Source organism: Physeter macrocephalus, chromosome 7 (assembly GCF_002837175.3).
Source record: "Physeter macrocephalus isolate SW-GA chromosome 7, ASM283717v5, whole genome shotgun sequence".
Taxonomy (NCBI): Eukaryota; Metazoa; Chordata; class Mammalia; order Artiodactyla; family Physeteridae; genus Physeter; species Physeter macrocephalus.
Window position 1 is genome coordinate 96,932,791 of NC_041220.1, and position 18,800 is coordinate 96,951,590.

Here is an 18,800-nt window from a genome sequence, read left to right on the forward strand (position 1 = left end):
AAACCGCCTGCCGATGCAAGGGACACGGGTTCGTGCCCCGGTCCGGGAAGATCCCACATGCCGCGGAGCGGCTGGGCCCGTGAGCCATGGCCGCTGGGCCTGCGCGTCCGGAGCCTGTGCTCCGCAGCGGGAGAGGCCACAACAGTGAGAGGCCCGCATACCGGAAAAAAAAAAAAAACAAAAAACCTGCAAACTTAGAGTCAAGTGCATAAAGGCAGGTATGTTAATAAGGCAAAGACAAAGTAACCATAGAAAATGGGAATTGATACAATCGGGCTCATAGAATAAGAAATACAAATGCTCAATAAACAAAATATACTCAAATGTTCTAGTAATTGGAATTGCAAGTTAAAAGAGGAATGGAAAATAATGTTCCATCTGTCATATGACAAAAATGAAGGTATTAATAATACTCAATATTTACAAGAGTGCTTTGAAATAGGTACTCTGTTAAAATAGCATTGGTGGAAAATAAATTTGTAAATTGTTTGGGGGACAACAAGATGACTACTTTTGGTATTCTCCTAATACGCTTGACAGTAAGATGGATGTATAGGATGTTCATTCGAGCACTGTACAGAATAATGAAAATTTGGAATCAAACCAAATGATAGTAAAGATGAGGATACTTAAATAATTTATGATCCCTTAATTCTATGGAACCCTCTTTACCAGTTAAACAGTTGAGGAATATTACATATGATGGAATGGAAAGTCTAAAGTCTAAAGCATATTGTTAAATAAAAATAGTCAATGACAGACTAAGAAAAACCCTATTTATGGTTTTTAAGTTATACAGCTGTAGGCATACATATATCAATACATAAAAACAAACATAAAAAAGGACCAGAAGAGAATATTGAACTGTTTAACTGTCAATTCTGGGGAGAGGATTGGGATTGAGGACCACATTTTATTTCATGTACTTTAAGATAAATTTTGTAGAGTAAAAATATGTTGTGTTGCATTATATAACTTCTAATGAAATTAAAATTTCCTATATTTCTTGCAAAATTAGTTAGATCTATATAAAACTACATCTTAATATCATATATTATCAAATAAGTCACCCCAGCAACAACATGGTACAAAAGAAAAAATTATGTTGTCCGAGTAAAAGCTGTTGAGAATTGATACCGTAAGATAGAATTTTCCCATTTCCAAATTTTTAGTAAATCCGAATTTATATAACCCGAAATACCCCAAAATAAACAAAGCAGTTAAATCATTAAAAAGACAACCCAAAATCCAGATGCCTGAGAAAAGAAGTATTTTGTTACACATAAGATGCTTACAGTAATCGAAGAGACTTCAATCCATCGAAGGTTCTAGGAGGAATGCATCTCAAACGGTTGTAACTAAGAATTCTGAAAGCACACGTAAGCCAATTTGTTTTACTCAAGTATCTCCAAATGGCCAAATGTCATTTTTTAAAATAAAGCAGTTAAGAAAAGGGTTACTTTAGCATCTTATAAATTGAGAATATTGACGCATAATATCCTTTCAATCTTTGTGCTGTTTCGCCAATACGACATATTTATTTCTAAAATACAGTCTAGAATGCTTCGTACCACTGCTGTTGCTGTTGCCTCAACCGTGTCCTTCCTAAAGTGACTTCCTCTGAAAGTCTGTCTTAAGGATCTCTCCCAAACCTGCCACAAATGCAAATTATTCTTTGTTTCTTTTATAGAACCCAACACTTTTTATACTATCTGTATTTGTTTACTGAGGTTTTTATTTGTCTGTTTCTCCCAACAGTATTAACATTCCTTGAGGGCAGAAACTCTGTCTTGTTTACCAGGAATGTCCAGTGAATTAAGGAATTAACTTAGTACCATACTTCCTACTCACAAGGTGAGGAGCTGGGTCATGTTGCTGAAGCTCTGATTAGAAAGGGTGCTTATTCGGTTGTTACTTAAGTCTCTAAAAGAGAAAAAGAAAGAAATGGAGTCTACTGTTACCATAGGAATTGACATATTAGCGATTCTTAGAAAGAAAAGGTTCTTCTTGATCACAGTTATAGCAGCATTGTTAGGACTCAGCTTTTATCTGAAAATAACAAAACATTGGGTAATCCTCTGGGGTAGACTGTAATGTTATTTATAATTATTCATGCCCAAGCCTGCTGAAATTAGCAGTGACCATGTGCCTTGCTTTGGCCAGTGAAGTGTGGGCACCAGCGCTGGGTTTCACTTCAGAGCAGAAGCTTTAGAGCAAGCTCACTCTTCTCATATGCCTTTGCTCCCATCTCTGCAAGGCTCCTGATGTTCCACAGAGAGGCCGCACCCATTGCCTGATCCCAGGGCAAAGACATGTGGAGGCCATTCACAACAGACACATTTGATAGGTGAGAAATAAACCTTTGTTCTTGAAAGTTCCATCAGTTACACGTCTTTATCTTCACTGTCACATACAAATGTTCAAACTGGATAACTGAAAGAATCCCTCATTTAGTTACATTACAATGCCATCATTAAAAACAACACCATAATTAAAAACTTTGCCTGTGGCAAAGTCACTGGCACCTAGATGGTCCTTAGTAAATGTCTGTTTAATAAATCATAAGTAAATGAGAGAGATGTGGATTTTTTATCAATGCTAAATGGGTATTTATAAGTGTAATTTGTACTACAGGTTGTAATTTATATTCAGTGAACTTGATCTTATTTTTATTATATATAATATATACATGATATATATAATATAATGACATAATACATATTATAAATATAATACTGTAATGTATAATGTATTTTAATATGCAATAACATATATAATGACATATTATATGTTTTGCATTTTGCTTTAGAAAAAATTAGTAAATATATACATACATTCATGCACATATATACGACAATGTGATACACATATTAGTGAATATTCACTAATTTTTATCTAAAGCAAAATGCCAAATGTATGACTAAAGGAAGATTCATGAATAAATGGAAGATTATGGGTCATAAGTTTTGTTCATCTATGTCTCTGTGTGTATTTATGTTCACTATATTTTTCTGAAGCAAAATATATGAAGAAATGCAAGGTTCAGAAAAGCTGCTGAAGATTATCCACATTCCCTTATTAAAATACCAAAGTATCAGTAAAATGGACCAATGAAATTGTGAAAATGGTAGGAATGTTATAGGAGCTTTATAATCCATCTTCTTAGTTGCTGAAGTACTATGGCTAAATTTTAAAAAATAAATAAATACATCGATACTAGCAGAAGTTACTTGCCTAGAGTTGTATACTGAGTCACTGGTAAAACCATTTCTGGATCTATAAATTCTCATTTTTCATTTCCAAACTGGTTTTAAATAATCACATGCTGTCTCACAAATGACCCAATTCTGCTGAAGTGACCCTTTGGAAATTGTAACAATTTAATGGTTTATTTAACAGAACAAATGTATGTAATCAGTTCTTGCTGCTATTAAATAAATAACTAGAGGCAGAACAAGATATCTTAGAGGATGTTCTTTTTGCTTAATTTAATCATTTGTCATTTAAGCAGTTCTATACACTTCCTACAAAGTGTTTGGTTTTCACATACATTTAAGGAAAGCTGAAGTGTTTGGTTTTCACATACATTTAAGGAAAGCTGAAAAGGATCAACAGCCTCCACGTGCTTAGGGTAAAGTTCACAATGAGAAACATAACATTTTCTGCTACCTAGGTTTCTAGAATTCACTAATTAGGAACAAACCCCCTTTTAGGAACACTGGAAATATAAGACAGCATATTTACTCTAAAATCAGATAGATGTAAAGATAAAGTATTTCCCTTTATATCCACTATCGTTGCTGGTTTTTTTGTTTTGTGACAAGTTTTATCAATTACCAACAAGGCTACTCTAAGTGTGACATTATATATAGTAAGATTGTATCTTTTTAAAAATATAGTGTGCATAACTAGATTGAAATGAAATGTTTGTATGTTTAAATACAATCTTGTATTTACAACTTAAAGATTGTAAAAAATTGTTTACATAATGAAAGAGAGATGCTACTTTAGGAGGACATCAAACCAAACTGGTGAAAACAATTCAATGTTTTGACGTTTATACTCAATGTCAGTATCTTTGTCAAGTTTACTTAAATACTGTATGAGTAAATATGGATTTTATAAAATAAATTTTAATACTGGAAGCCCATATGTTAATTCATAGTGTATTAAATAAGAAAATCAAGCCTAATAAACTATATTTATAATATATTCTCAGTAAAGCTATTACTATCTATTCTGTTTTATTTAAAGTCGAGAATAAAAACATTGTTTTCCATTTTTCTTTCCTTGGATTGTCATAAAATAGCTCATATTCATCTTCAACAGACGTATTTAACTTAACTGCCTTTCTATAATTCTCTGATACTTAGACTTCACTGTATTTGTACTTTGAATAGAGGAGGATCTTTTTCTAAGATGCACCATTGCCTGATTGATATTCAATGAAAATGTAGCTAGTGATCCAGAACCACAGTGAGCAAGAAGGGAAGCATCTAACTGAAGAGGATTTGTATTATCTGAAAGTTTCACTAAATCTTCTGCCCCTTGCTATCCCCATTTTCACGAAACAAAATAAGAAGTCAAAGACAGAAAAATACATTACTCACATAAGTGTTAAATGCTTGTAGTTAGAGAGTTCCTTAGGAACCAGTATAAACTGGTTTCCATCCAGATACCTGAAAACAAAGAAACAGTATTATTTTTTTAAAAAGTAACAACAGTGAATCCTCAAATCGCTGAACAATATTTCACTCTCAATTGAAGCAAGGAAACACTTGGAAATTTCAGCTAAGATGTCATGTTCCCAGCTAGGACAGCTATTTAAGAGAAGTAAAAAAAACACAGTTGTCCAATCCAGTAGAATTCTTTTGTGGATTACTTAGGCTAAATTATAAAACCAAGGAGAGACTGGTGAGTCTGGTTCTTTGTGGTTTATCTAAGAAGGCAAGACATGTATCCAACCAGTTGTGTGTCAGCAAGAAGGGTCATTCAAATCACCTATATTTTAAGTCAGTCTTCAGTTCACTTGTGTTTATGTGGAAACAACACCATGAAATGCATTCACTACTGGCAGGAAGTTGCTACCAGCAGCAAGACCAATCTTCGCTGCCTTACTCTGTATCAACACACTTAGTAAATAACAACGGATGATTCAAAGGATATATTTGGGAATTTGAATGTAATTAGATTTCAGTTAAAAAAAAATCTTAAAAACAGTTCTACCCTTGTACATCTGCTTGGTGATATTAATTTTAGAAGGTTTCATAGAAAATCACAACATTTATCAAGTGCACAAGTACAGCACAGTAACAATACAGTAATAAGCAAATAACCACATGTAAGTAAAATTTCCCTTTCTGATTAGAGTCAGCAGAATGATCAGAAAATAAACAGTCTTTGGGCTAACAGTCAAGACACAGAAGTAAATGAATGCTTAAAGGTATATCCATGATGTCACAAAAAGAAAAATAATTTCATCTCTTCCCAAGGCTGTTCTTTCCCAGAATGTAGACGGTGATGGGTAAAAATGTCTTTCAGCAACTTGGGCCATCTGGTTAGAGATGTGCCCACAAACAATTCTGCCACCTTGGGCATGTTGCCCACCTTGCCCCAGGGCTGTGGCCTATCTCCAGATCCGAGGCTGAGGTTCGTATTTTTGCTGGATATAGAAGTAGCTGAGAAACTGCCTAAGATAGCAATCTATTTCAAATACTTCAAAATGAAAAAAAGTTATATAAATTATCAAAATATGTAATGACTATGTGATTAAGAGTCAGGCTTTTTTTTTTTTTTTTTTTTGGTGGTACGCGGGCCTCCCTCCGCTGCGGCCTCTCCCGTTGCGGGAAACAGGCTCCGAACGCGCAGGCCCAGCGGCCATGGCTCACGGGCCCAGCCGCTCCGCGGCATGTGGGATCCTCCCAGACCGGGGCGCGAACTGGGTTACCCCTGCATCGGCAGGCGGACGCGCAACCACTGCGCCACCAGGGAAGCCCAAGAGTCAGGCTTTTTATGACTTCTTATGCCTATTCAAATTTTCTGACTTTATGTTTCAACTTCTCTCCCCTTTCTTTTCCCTAGCTAAGCATTTCTTGGTACCACTAGAGGGAAGCATAATCCCACGTACTTCAGCGCTTTTCCTTTGCTCTAAGAAGCATCCTAACACAAAGCTAAAAAGGTTCAGAATGTGCACTATGAATGCTTACAAGTAAAACAATCTAAGAGGGAAACTATATGGAACTGATTAAAAATAATGGATACCATTTGTTCAAAACTGTCCACAACTACATACTTATATTTGCCAAATTCTTTAATAATTTAATATAATATGCACATGGAAATTTTCTAATACATGCATATATGTTACTGGAGAGAGGGATCCTGCTGACTTGGTATTCTTCTAAGAATAAGCTCTTGGGGAGGTAAAGCTAGAATTCACAGGAGATGAGTTAATGTCTTCCTCATCTCTAAAACGTATTTTCTTTAAAAAAAGAATTACTTTTTAATAATTTGTAGAGGAATAGATTGAACACTCAACTATCTGACAGAAGAAACACATAGATGGCATAGACAAATGAATCAAGCAGGTTCTCAGAGGTAATTTAACAAGGAAATTAAAAGACATTTAAAATTATTTGATGGGAATCAGGTAAAAGGGCAAAGGCATGGGTCAGTTAAAATGGTAGAAGGAGGGATTTAGCATCAAAGGTGATCTAAATGTTATGCTGGGTATTATGTCCTTGGCTGGGGTGTTGTTATAGTCAGTATTTTGCATATAGAATACTCTATAGGCATCTATCTTCCCAACACTGGATGGAGGGTAATCTTCTGAAATAAATACATATCGAAATAAGAATTAAGAATTTAATCACACACACACACATAAAGCAGTGCTTACAGTTAACTAACAACTGTGACTGGTAACAAAAGAGAGAAACTGAGCCCTTTCTTTACAACAGTTCAGCTTCAAGAGGGAAGGTCACACACTTCTTCTCAAAGTATCAAATCAGGACCAAATTAGAATTCATAGAACTGCACATGATTTGAATGTAAGTTCCTTGATAACTGAAGTGACATCTTGTTGAACCTCTGCCTATGTTCCAGGTTGCCAAAAGTTTACCAAATCTGCTCGTTTGCAATACTTGTACATTTGTGCATGAATTACGGTAAACATCTGCATGAATTACATTTTTGATACGTGGTTTCACACAGAAGAAAATAAACAGAGGCAAAATGACTCAATCGCATGTCAATCGCATATCAAGCATTTGTCCGTGGTTCTTCGTATACAAATAAAGGAATGAAATGCATGCACCACTGTTAAAGCAGCTAATGCTCAGGTTTATTCCATTCCACATATAAAGCATAAGGCAGCTAAGGAAGTGTGCGTGGTGCTTAGTATCTTTATATGTCTATATTGGCTATGTAATTTGTAAGTATCAGTTCTGAAAATGTTAGGGATAATTGGCCCCATGCCCTTTATGATCTAAGGGACTCTGATTCAAGTCCAAAGGGCAGTATCTCCTTTTAAGGGTAAAGATTATGTCAGCTCCTTCCACACCCCACGTATTTATGTATCCCCTGTGTGAGATATTCTCCAAGGGGACACATGGTAAAGAATAATCAATCATATGAAACATCCCAGTCACCGTAGATAAACTAAATACATAGCATTTCTCAAGGTGCATTTGATGGAACATGAGCATTGCAAGAGACTCCATGAGAAAAGGGCTATGGAGACAACTAAGTATGGGAACTACCTTAGAGTTTACATCCTCTCTTGGAGCTCACACTTTCCATTAGCATAATAAAGGCTCTGAGAAATCCTACAGTGAAAAACAAAGAGAAACACACAACCAGCCTTTCCCAAGGGGACCCTGAACTAGTTTTTATATTATTTGCTTAGGGTTTTCCATGATACTAATTAATGGCCCACAGAATGAATGTAATTTGCAAACAAGACTCAAAAGAGTTTTGTTTGGTCTCCATTTCCCTTGGTGTGTGAAATATTAATCCTTCAGGAAAGGGAAAGACGAGCTCTACTTACAATTCAGTGACATCTCTTGGAATACCTTTGGGCAAGACCTTCAAGGCTTTGTTGCTACATCGGACCACCGTGTCCAAGCAGGTACACTCCATAGGACAGCGAGAGAGTGGGGAACAACTATTGTCATCATTTCCTAAATTGCCAAAAGAAATACAGGAAAACCGAGATTTGTGGCTTTGAAGATGCTAGAAGGGATTTTATGCCTTTAGCTTAACAAACACAAGAGTCTTCAGCCATATGATGACTTATGTATAGGACATTAAGTATTTACAAATCGACACCATACATTCTGTGCAGGTCTCTTTTCAGACTGCCTAGGGCAGAATTCCAGAAAACAATTCACAGTTTGTATTATCAATACGATTATAATGTTGTGTTCTTTGTTCAGTTGTTTATACAAATTATACTTTTAATTAGAATATGTAAACTGAATTATGGAGAAATTGAAAAGAGACAGACATGAAGAGACATAAAGGGACAGATTAGTTTTACATGGTTAGCAAAAAGTATATGGGCCCCTAATTTGAAAATATACAGCTCAAATGAGCTCTTCATTTATTGCCAACAATTATAGAACCTATGTTCTACCTACATTACAGGGCTATTATGAGAATTAAATGTGATGATATACAGAGAGTACTAAAAAGTGAAAATTATTATTCTTGTTAGGTTTACTAGAATTTCTATTTTATGAGTCAACTGCTTTTATCATTGGTAGTTAAATGGTAGTTACTAAAAGAGATGCTTAGAATAGTAAAGAAAAACAAAAATGAAGCTATCTAAATAGTATCAACCACAAGTTGGAAATTAGAAAATCTTCTAAAACTTTCAGAAACACAAACCAAGTAGAGCTAGATGTGAGAGCACAGTCTGAGCAAGTAAGTGCCCTGTTGCTAAAACAAAACAACAGAAACAAAGCAAAAAATGCATAATAACTATTCATTGCCTGAACTATGATGTACTGTCTAATTATGCCCCACAGCATCAGAACAATCACCAGAGAGTGTCTGGTGGTCAAAGACCTGGCCAGGCTTTCTTACCATCATCACAAGTGAAGTCTTGAATGGCAACATCCTGGATGGGGATTTCTTTGAGGAAGTAGGGTTTCTGACATCGAGGATTTCCCGTTACAATTCTTTTCTTCCTGAGCCATTCTCCCAACCAAGCCAGGTAGCAGTTACAATTAAAAGGATTGGCCAAGAGGTTTCTAAGCGCCACATGCAAACAATGCAGAGCTCAGTTTAGAGGTTCGCTTTCTGACTTCTCAAAACCCCATGCTACCATTTTCCCATACTGTATCTGTTGGAATGATTCCTTCTTAGTCTTTGTATTCACCCCACCCCCAATTCATGTTCAATCACACACAACATATGGGATGCGTTCTTTGACTGAAATATCTATGTTTGGAACTTAAAAAATAAGAACAATATTTTCATATAAGAATTCTTCAAATAATTTCATATGAAAAATAAAGTGAAGGTGGCAATTCAGGGTTTAGGCAATGAATCCTGATAGATATCTCATTTAGAGATAATTTAAACTTGTCAGAGATCTGACTTACTGTCAAACTTCCCTACACTGATAATGCAGTAATTTAATATAAAGATGAAGGCTGATTACCTTATATTATTGAGTTTAACCTGACAACAGCTATTTCATTAATTTGTCATTTCAAGATTTCCATCTCTTATTTGCTCCAGAGAATAGGTTTCCCATCTGAACTGACAGCTGAGTTGATTAAATGCCAGTTATAAAAATGAACTTACTTCTACAAATCTCAATACTTTTGGCATCTCACCACTTCAGCACAAACCTATTGACAATCCCATTATTTATAAACATGCCATCTTTAATATGCACAAATTAGTCACTTGATGGAAAATGTCACATTTTATGTGGAAAGAGGATTAAGTATCTTACTGATGGATGGATGCTTCCCTCAAATTATTTCTTCAGGGACTTGAGCTATGTTGAACATGATTTTTTTCCTTCTAACTACCTTTTCAGTTAAATTAGTATTTTTAGATGCCACCATTACCAGGAAGCCATATCAGTTATAAGGTTTATCATTTCAAACACTGCTTTTTAAATACTGATATACAAGGGGCCTGAAACACTTGGAAAGTTTGTTTGTTTTCTGACACTTTCTGAGTTCTATCTGTAGACCTACAAATATTCTTTATTCTCCAACTGTCTACATAAAATGTGCTCTTGGATAGGCTCAGCCTATTTCTTTAATATCTTCTTTTTAACATCTTTACTGGAGCATAATTGCTTTACAGTGGTGTGTTAGTTTCTGCTTTATAACAAAGTGGATCAGTTATACATATACATATGTTCCCATATCTCTTCCCTCTTGCGTCTCCCTCCCTCCCACCCTCCCTATCCCACCCCTCTAGGTGGTTACAAACCACGGAGCTGATCTCCCTGTGCTATGTGGCTGCTTCCCACTAGCTATCCACCCTACGTTTGGTAGTGTATATATGTCCATGCTACTCTCTCACTTTGTCACAGCTTACCCTTCCCCCACCCCATATCCTCAAGTCCATTCTCTAGTAGGTCTGTGTCTTTATTCCCGTCTTACCCCTAGCTTCCTCATGACTTTTTTTTTTCTTAGATTCCATATATATGTGTTAGCATATGATATCTGTCTTTCTCTTTCTGACTTACTTCACTCTGTCTTCTTAATATCACAGTAAATGCCCTCTGATGAGCTTTTATTGTTGGTCTGGTCATCCTAATATATCTCCTGTCATTGTGAATGATCCTTTTGAGTACAGTTTGTTGGCAATAACCCTATCAACTCTGTTTTTATAATACTTATATTGTGAAGACTCCAATGTGAGAGCACTGGGAAAAACAAATCTACATTTCTTTTATTTGTAAAAGAATAAAATAATTCTCAATCAAATTATAAGATTACCATTTATAAATTAAGCCACATCACATTGTTATAAAAACAAATGACTGAAAAATACCATGATTTTTGTTAAATTTTAATATAGGATAGTAGGCAATGTTTTTAGAAAAATTAAAATAAGTTTAACATGAACAAATTTGTCCTTTTTAACAAAAGTCTAAGTCTTTGATCTCATTTTTATGAAATGCTTAGTAATGCATTAAAATGTTATCAATAAAAGTAATAAATATAATACACTGGCTCAATTAATACAGAAATGAAGACTATTTTTCATACTTACAGAGTAGATAAAGAATGGAGAGTATCAAAAGCCCCTGGTGCAATTGTAGTAATTTGATTATCATATAAAGAAAGCAAACGCACAGAACTGAGTCCTGTGAAACTATCGTTCCCTACGCAGCTTATACGATTACTTCTCAACATCCTGAGGGAAAAAAATACAACATCATTATGGAGATAAAATATCAGGCAATCAATTCTGCCTATTTTAAGACCGAAACAACCCCTCTTTGCAAATGTGTAGCATTCATTCCTGCTTTCTGAATGTTCTCCTGTCATTAGGAATTGCTGTAGATATGTACAAGTCATCCCTTGGTATCCCTGGGAGATTCGTTTCAGTATCTTCTGTGTATACCAAAATCTGTGGCCCTCCATATCCGCGGGTTCCGCATTGACCGCGGATGCTTGAATCTGCAGATACAGAACACGGGGATATGGAGAGCCGACTATATTAAGAACCTTGTGCTAGAATAAAATGCTTAGAGTTGTCAGTGATAACATTCAATTACAAAAGCTCATAAGCCTCAGCACCAGCTTACAACCCCATCTAGTGAGGGTAGAATGTTTTCCTTTAATGATACAATTATGTTTGCACTATTACATAATGTCCTAATTCACCTACAGCTCTCTAAGCCCTTGAAGCCCCGTGATTTATATATTCTAAGAAGCATTACATTCGCTGCTGAAGAGAAAGGAGGCAAAAAAGAATCAATTGCCACAGAAAATGAAGAATTGAGGGCATCTCAGGGACTTACAGCCAAGTCGATGTCAACACGGGCTGGAGGAGGCAAACCTGACTGAGCTTCCACAAAGTCTGAACAAATTATTTGTTTTGAGTTTAGACTTAAAAGGAGGCAATACTTAAGAGATCCCAGTTGTTCACAATAAAATTTCTCTTGAAAAAAATTCTGACCATTTTTTCTTTAGTCATTGCCATTAACAGGATTAACACTTCTGTCATTTCTTCATCACTGCTAAAATTTTAGCCTGTTTCTCAATTCTTTTCCCAAAATGTTTATTTGTGGGGCTTAGACAAGGAAAGCTTCTTAAAATCCCATGTAAAGATGAACAGTTGCCATAAACTTTATTCAGAATTTCTGAAAAGTTAATATTTTCCTTAATTCTTCTAGACATGGGTTGATCACCCTGCTAGAAGACTGCAAAAATAACAACAAAGCATTCCTTTAAAATTCTAGATTGTCCTATAATAAATAAGAAATATCAGCTGTTGCATTCTGCTAAGTCGCAGATAACAAGAAAGGATAATGCCTTCCTTATCAAGGCACCGTTTTACGTTAGGAAACAAATGCACAACAGAAAAGTAGTCCTATCAGTACTATCCTTTGTCATAAATAGTAAAGAACATTTGGTCTTAATCTTGTTGGAGTCACGGACTCCTGGGAAAAGTCGAAAAAAGCTTTGCTTTCCGTCACTGGAAAAATCCACAAGCACACATATGTACCACATTTTGCCTGCAACGTCGGGGGTTCAAAGACCCACTGAAGTATGTACATGTACGAACTAAGAGGTTTACTAGTCCTAAAGGGTTGAGAAGTCTACAGGCAGTGAGGAGGGTCTTGTCAAAATCTTTATAGCTCCAGGCTGAAAGAGACCACTTAAAGCAATAGTTATGTCCCAATAAACCCACAGAAGGCTTTTTAATACTCCTAGCTTGGTCTAAATGATCTGTTTTGCTTGAGGTACAGTGGGATTAAGTAGAGAGTCAGTGGGTGTCTGTCTCAGGTGCCAAAACACAAGAGGCTCAAAAACATTGCTAGAAATATAACAAAGGAGAAGGCTGAATTTAGAGAACTTGTCTCACAGAGAGTCCTGTGACTGGACCTAGCCAGAAAAAAAATACTTCGACAAACTCTTTGGAGTGGTGTTATGGACAGAACTGTGTCCCCCTAAAATTCATACCCTGAAGCCCTAACCCCCAATATGACTGTATTTGGAGACAGGGCCTTTAGGGAGGTAGTTAAGGTGAAATGAGGCCCTAAGGGTGGGGCCCTAATCTAATAGGACTGGTGTCCTTAGAGGAAGGGGCACCAGAGCTCTCTTTTCCCCCACACAGAGGATAGGCCACGCAAGGATACAGCGAGAAGGTAGCCATCTACAAGCCAAGAAAGGAGTCCTCACCAGAAACCAACCCTCTCAGCACCTTGATCTTGGACTTCCAGCCTCCAGAACAATGACAAAACAAATTCCTGTTGCTTAAGTCACTTATCTTGTTACAGCAGCCCAAGGCTATCTAATGTAGGTAGTTACAGGCTCACCCCTCATCCTCCCCTCCCCATCCCAACACACACTGCCCCCTTAAGGAGAAGGTTCTAGTTACAACAGTCACTTGGCTACTATTTAAGAAGGGAGGCTTTTGCCTGCTGCAGGATTTATGTTTTGCTGAGTTACCTGAGGCAGCTTGGGGGAGGGGAATAGGGGCAGGAGTAGATATAACCACCTGTGGTATATCTTCTCTGTCCGCTTCCTACACTCCCAGGATCTCCTCCATAAAAAGACCAAAGGGATATTTGCATTACATTTTGCATTTCAAAGGGACTCCTAGTGAGCCCATGGGAGCGGTCAGCAGGTGGCAGGTTGCCTGTGTTGGATGGTTGGGCTCCAGGCTACCCCAGGAAGCTCAAAGAACATACTTCTCCTTTCATGGGCAGGGGTTTTTTTGAGTAGGATGTGAATTGGGGATGCTGCTGGCTGGGGAAATGCCTTTTCCCTCTACATCTGATAACGGGCAGGCAATGAACTTCCTTGGCTCTCAGTTACCCTGGGCACACATGGCTCTTGGTGGCTGCACGGGGCAGGGTGAGGGTTTGGGGGAGACAGTAGAGCTTGGCCTCTCTCCACTGCAATTCCCAAGGGCATGTCTTGGTTACAAATAATTTCCTTCGTGTCTTCCAAAGGCTTCAGAGTTTCATTGGTGTCTCTTCCAATGTTTAGGCCACCACTTTTGTCAAACATAATTTTATGCTTTAGAGATTATGAAAACTACGCATACACAAAGAAGAAAATTCAAGTAACTCAAAGTGTTGTCTTTACTCGTCAATTCAAGCCCCATCTTCCTTGGCCAACAGCCTTCTGGAAACATATAGGATTTCTTTTTCCCAACCTCCCTACCGCTGAGTAAGTAGACATATGCTTAGCATGTTTTCTTTGAAATAGACAGTAAAAGATATACCACCAGCAAGTTTCTCTCTTTTTCACTAAGACCTTGCAGGGGTAGATGAAGGCAGTCTCCAGCTAGGCTTATTCTGCTGCAGGTGTTGGAATGGGTTCTGAAGCTAGTGACCTTGGGCCAAGAGAGAGTATTAGGTGGAGGTATTTGAGGAAAAGGAAAGAGAATGATTGTTCTGAGGAAGAACAGAGGAGCCAGACCTGTACAAGCACTGGAGGAAAAATAATCTTTTTTGTTGAGGATTCAACAGCCAGGAGAGGTTCTTTTGATCATTTGAAAGCAGCATACTGAAGTCAGAGGTATCAGAGTCAAGGACTGTTTTTTTTTTTTTTAATAAATTTATTTATTGTATTTATTTATTTTTGGCTGCGTTGGGTCTTTGTAGCTGCGTGGGCTTTCTCTAGTTGCAGTAAGCGGGGCCTACTCTTGGTTGCAGTGTGCAGTCTTCTCATTGCGGTGGCTTCTCTTGTTGCAGAGTGTGCGCTCTAGGTGTGTGGGCTTCCGTAGTTGTGGCGTACGGGCTTAGTTGCTCCACGTGAGGCCTGTGGGATCTTCCCGGACCAGGGCTCGAACCCATGTCCCCTGAATTGGCAGGCGGATTCTTAACCACTGTGCCACCAGGGAAGCCCCAGGGACGTTTGCCTCTACAAAATGTGCATGCGTGCGTGTGTGTGTGTGTGATAGAGAGAAAGAGAGAGAGAGAGCGAGATACAGACAGAGAGACAGACAGATACAGAGACAGATACAGAGAGACAGAGACAGAGCAGAGATTGGGGGGGGTGAGGAAGAGCAGGAGATATTCCCCCTCCCAGGAATATAATGACCTGGGAATTACAATCCTGTAGTAGAAGAATCACAATGCAAATAAGAATACTTACAAAGTTTTGAGGCTTTCCAATCCCTTGAACATCTTATGCTGAACATTTTCCAAACGATTACTCGTGAGAAGTATTTCGTTTACACCAGCTGCGCCTTCAAATGCTCCCTCTTCAATGTCTGTGATCTTATTGTTGCTAAAGTTTCTAAATAAAAATGGTTGAAACAAATATTTGAAACAATTTCTTTCTAACAACGAGGGCACTGAGACATGTCTGATCATTTTCTTCTACTGAACGAACGTCTTGCACAAAAACTCTAAGCTCTTCACTGCCTGGCACTCCCAAGGCTCTGAAAAGTCACCACTTCCTGATTCCATCAAGCCAAAGTGATAATAATACAAAGGAGAAATATCTATGCTGAAAAGTACCAGCCTGATCAATGATCTGCCAGGGCCCCCAGGGATATAAAACTCTTGAGGTCAGGTACTGAGTTGTGTAAACTTTTATGTTTGCCACCACACTTACTAAGAAACTTTTCAAAGAAGTGCCCAATTAAAACTGTTGAATGAATTAATGACTCAAAGAAGACAACTGGATAGAGAAAAGAAGGAAAGACTAAAATATGTTTGCATTTAGATAGCATCAGAAATGTATCTGAATATGAGATTGTTCCCAGTTAAACTTCTCATGTAATAATATGTCAAAACAACCAACTTAACTGCCAGGATTTTGTATGATACAAAATACTAAGGCTTGCCCAGAGGGCAAGAACATCCAGTTGAGGTAACATCTTCCTATAGGTTCTCTCTCTTTCTCAAGGCTCACTCCAAGACCAGGGATGCCCACAGAACAAGGATCATTTTTAGGTACCATTTTATTCCTTTCAGAGCACTGCACATAGCAGCTACTGAATAAATATGTATTGAATTGAAAAGCATCTTACAGCTAAAAAGAAAAAGCAGTTAACGTCAGTGAAAAAGGAGGACAGTTAAGAACTTAGAAACTCTCTGGGAGGCAGTATAATATGTGGGTCAAGTGCACAGGAAATGCTTTCAGTCTGCTCTGCCACTTATAGCCTATGTGACTGTGGACCAGTTACATATATGAAAGCACAGATATCACAGAAGTATGCTTCTTTCCTTCTCCTGATGTTTCCTGTTATGTGGAGGGTGCTCCACGGACCCTCATTCTTGGCCTCTGTCCTGTCCCTATTTCCATCCACCTTGGGTGGGGGAGGGTTACTGTCGGAGTGTTGTTGAAACTGCTGAGCTTATAAACTTACTTTAAAATATGAGTTGCGGACATGTAATAACACAAATGAGCTATCAAGCCAGTTTACCAATCATTAATTTTGACTATCTTCTAAGGAAAGTTTAATGAAGCAAAAAGTCAAACAGTTGACATGAACGTGCTGAAAGAGAAATAACAGCATGGTTTGGGGAACAGTAAAGGAAGTTACAAAACATTACTGAACTCATCTCTAATGCACTTAGTTTGCTGGATTCCTGCTGTGGCCACATAACAAACCAGCTGTCTGAGTTAAGGTAAGATGGTAGGGTTCTGCTACAGAAAACATGGTTGCCATCACTGGAATACATAGGAAAGAGCCAATTACTTAGGTTCCTCTCAGAGTTTACCCTAAATTCATGACATAGGTAGTCACTGTATAGACACGTCTCTGAATCTTTTATATTTTCCAATTTCCTAAGAAATCTAAATAAAACTGCAAAGGTATAAGAAAACACAACACTACAGATATTTTAAAAGATGGTTAATATACGGCTTACATTTTACGTAATTGAGGAAGTTTCTTGAAGATGCCTGTAGCTTCCAACACTGTAAATTCATTATTATTGAGGCGTCTAGGAAAAACAGAAAAGTTTCATTCCCAACAGTCAGGAAGAGATTAAATTTTATTTCTCACACAGAATTATAACATTATTTAATGAATATCCTAAAGCAAAATATAGGACACATATCACAGAAAATTTGTGGGAAGTACAGATTTTTTCCAATTTATCCCATATTTTAATGACCAAAATAAAACACATTAAGAAGCACGTAGTAAAGAAAACCAATCATCGAAATTCAAAACCAACTCTCATTCAGTAATCTGTAGAACAAAGTTTCTCAAACTTTTTTTTCCACTATTAACCCCCGCCTCCAAAAGCACTTTAGGATGTTTTTTTTCTAGTCACTTCTCCATAAATATGTATCAACAGCTTTACTGATATACAGTTTACACACCACACAATGTACCCCTTTAAAGTGTACAATTCGGTGGTTTTTAAAATATTCACCAGCTTGTGCAACCATCTTTGCTTCCTAATTCCAGAACATACTCATCATCCAAAAAAGAAACCCCATACCCATTAGCAGTCATTCTCAGTTTGCTGCCCCCCATTGCCTCAACCCCTGGCAACCACTAATTTACCTGCTGTCTCTGTGGATTTTCCTATTCTGAATATTTCTTATAAATGGGATCACACAAAATGTGGCCTTTTGTGTCTGTCTTTTTTCACGTGGCATAATATTTACAAGGTTCTTCCATGTTAAGCACAGATTAGTACTTCACTCTGTTTTATGGCCAAATTACATCCCATTGTGTGGACATACCACATGTGTTTATCCATTCATCAGCTGATGGATATTTGAGTTGCTTTCACTTCTTAATCATTATCAATAATGCCGCTAGGACACTGGCATACAAGATTTTGTATGGCTGTATGTTCTCAATTCTCTTGGTTATGTATGTTGATGTGAAATTGCTGTGTCACATGGTAAATCTATGTTTAACTCCTTGAGGAAGAGCCCAACTGTTTCTCAAAAGTGCTGCATCGTTTTACCTTCCCACCAGCAATGTATGAGGGGCCCAATTTCTCTCACCTGTTACTGTCTTTTTTAAAAGCCATTCCACTGGATGTGAAGTGCTTCCTCATTATGGTTTTTTTTTTTTTCTCATTATGGTTTTGATTTGCGTTTTCTTCATGCCTAATGATACTGGGTATTTTTTCATGTGCTTATTGCCCATTTGTATATCTTCTTTGGAGAAGTGTCCATACAAATAGTTTGACCACTTTTTAACTGGGTAAGGTACATTTTAATTGTTGGGTTGTAAGAGCTCCTTATGTATTCTGGATATGAGTCCCTGAGCAGATATATATATGTGTATATATATATATATATGTATAGATATAAATATATGTTTTACAAATATTTTCTTCCCAGTACTGATTTTTAAAGGTATAATTTAAAAAAATCTTAATTTCTTAAAACACACACAACCTTTGCTGAAAGATGAATTAGATATGAATTTCTAAATTTTTGAGTGACAAACTTATTTAAAGTGTTATCATGCTGGAAGATAAAATTTGAATTATTGTTTGTAGTATTATTGGAAATAAATGTAACTCCCTACATGATAGTACGTAGAGAGTTCAGGGCTTTTACTGCATGGTCTCCATGCATTTCTAAAGTCCTGGACCTATGAAATAGCTTCATGAACTAACAGAAATTTTTAAAAGCATCATTATAACCACTTGGTAGTGA

The 18,800-nt window shown here is 37.1% G+C and overlaps 1 protein-coding gene across 2 annotated transcripts in view; it reads right to left on the minus strand.

The window, feature by feature from the left end:
* The window catches only part of SLIT2 (slit guidance ligand 2), a 402,412-nt gene that overhangs the window by 71,274 nt on the left and 312,338 nt on the right, over positions 1-18,800 (minus strand). For both annotated transcript variants that reach the window (XM_024119498.3, XM_024119497.3), the window contains 8 exons: positions 17,039-17,113; positions 15,312-15,455; positions 11,248-11,391; positions 9,088-9,254; positions 8,048-8,180; positions 4,611-4,679; positions 1,852-1,923; positions 1,296-1,367 (listed from right to left, as the gene is read on the minus strand). In XM_024119498.3, coding sequence (XP_023975266.1) covers positions 1,296-1,367; positions 1,852-1,923; positions 4,611-4,679; positions 8,048-8,180; positions 9,088-9,254; positions 11,248-11,391; positions 15,312-15,455; positions 17,039-17,113 — 876 coding nt within the window. The remainder of the gene's footprint in view (positions 1-1,295; positions 1,368-1,851; positions 1,924-4,610; positions 4,680-8,047; positions 8,181-9,087; positions 9,255-11,247; positions 11,392-15,311; positions 15,456-17,038; positions 17,114-18,800) is intronic.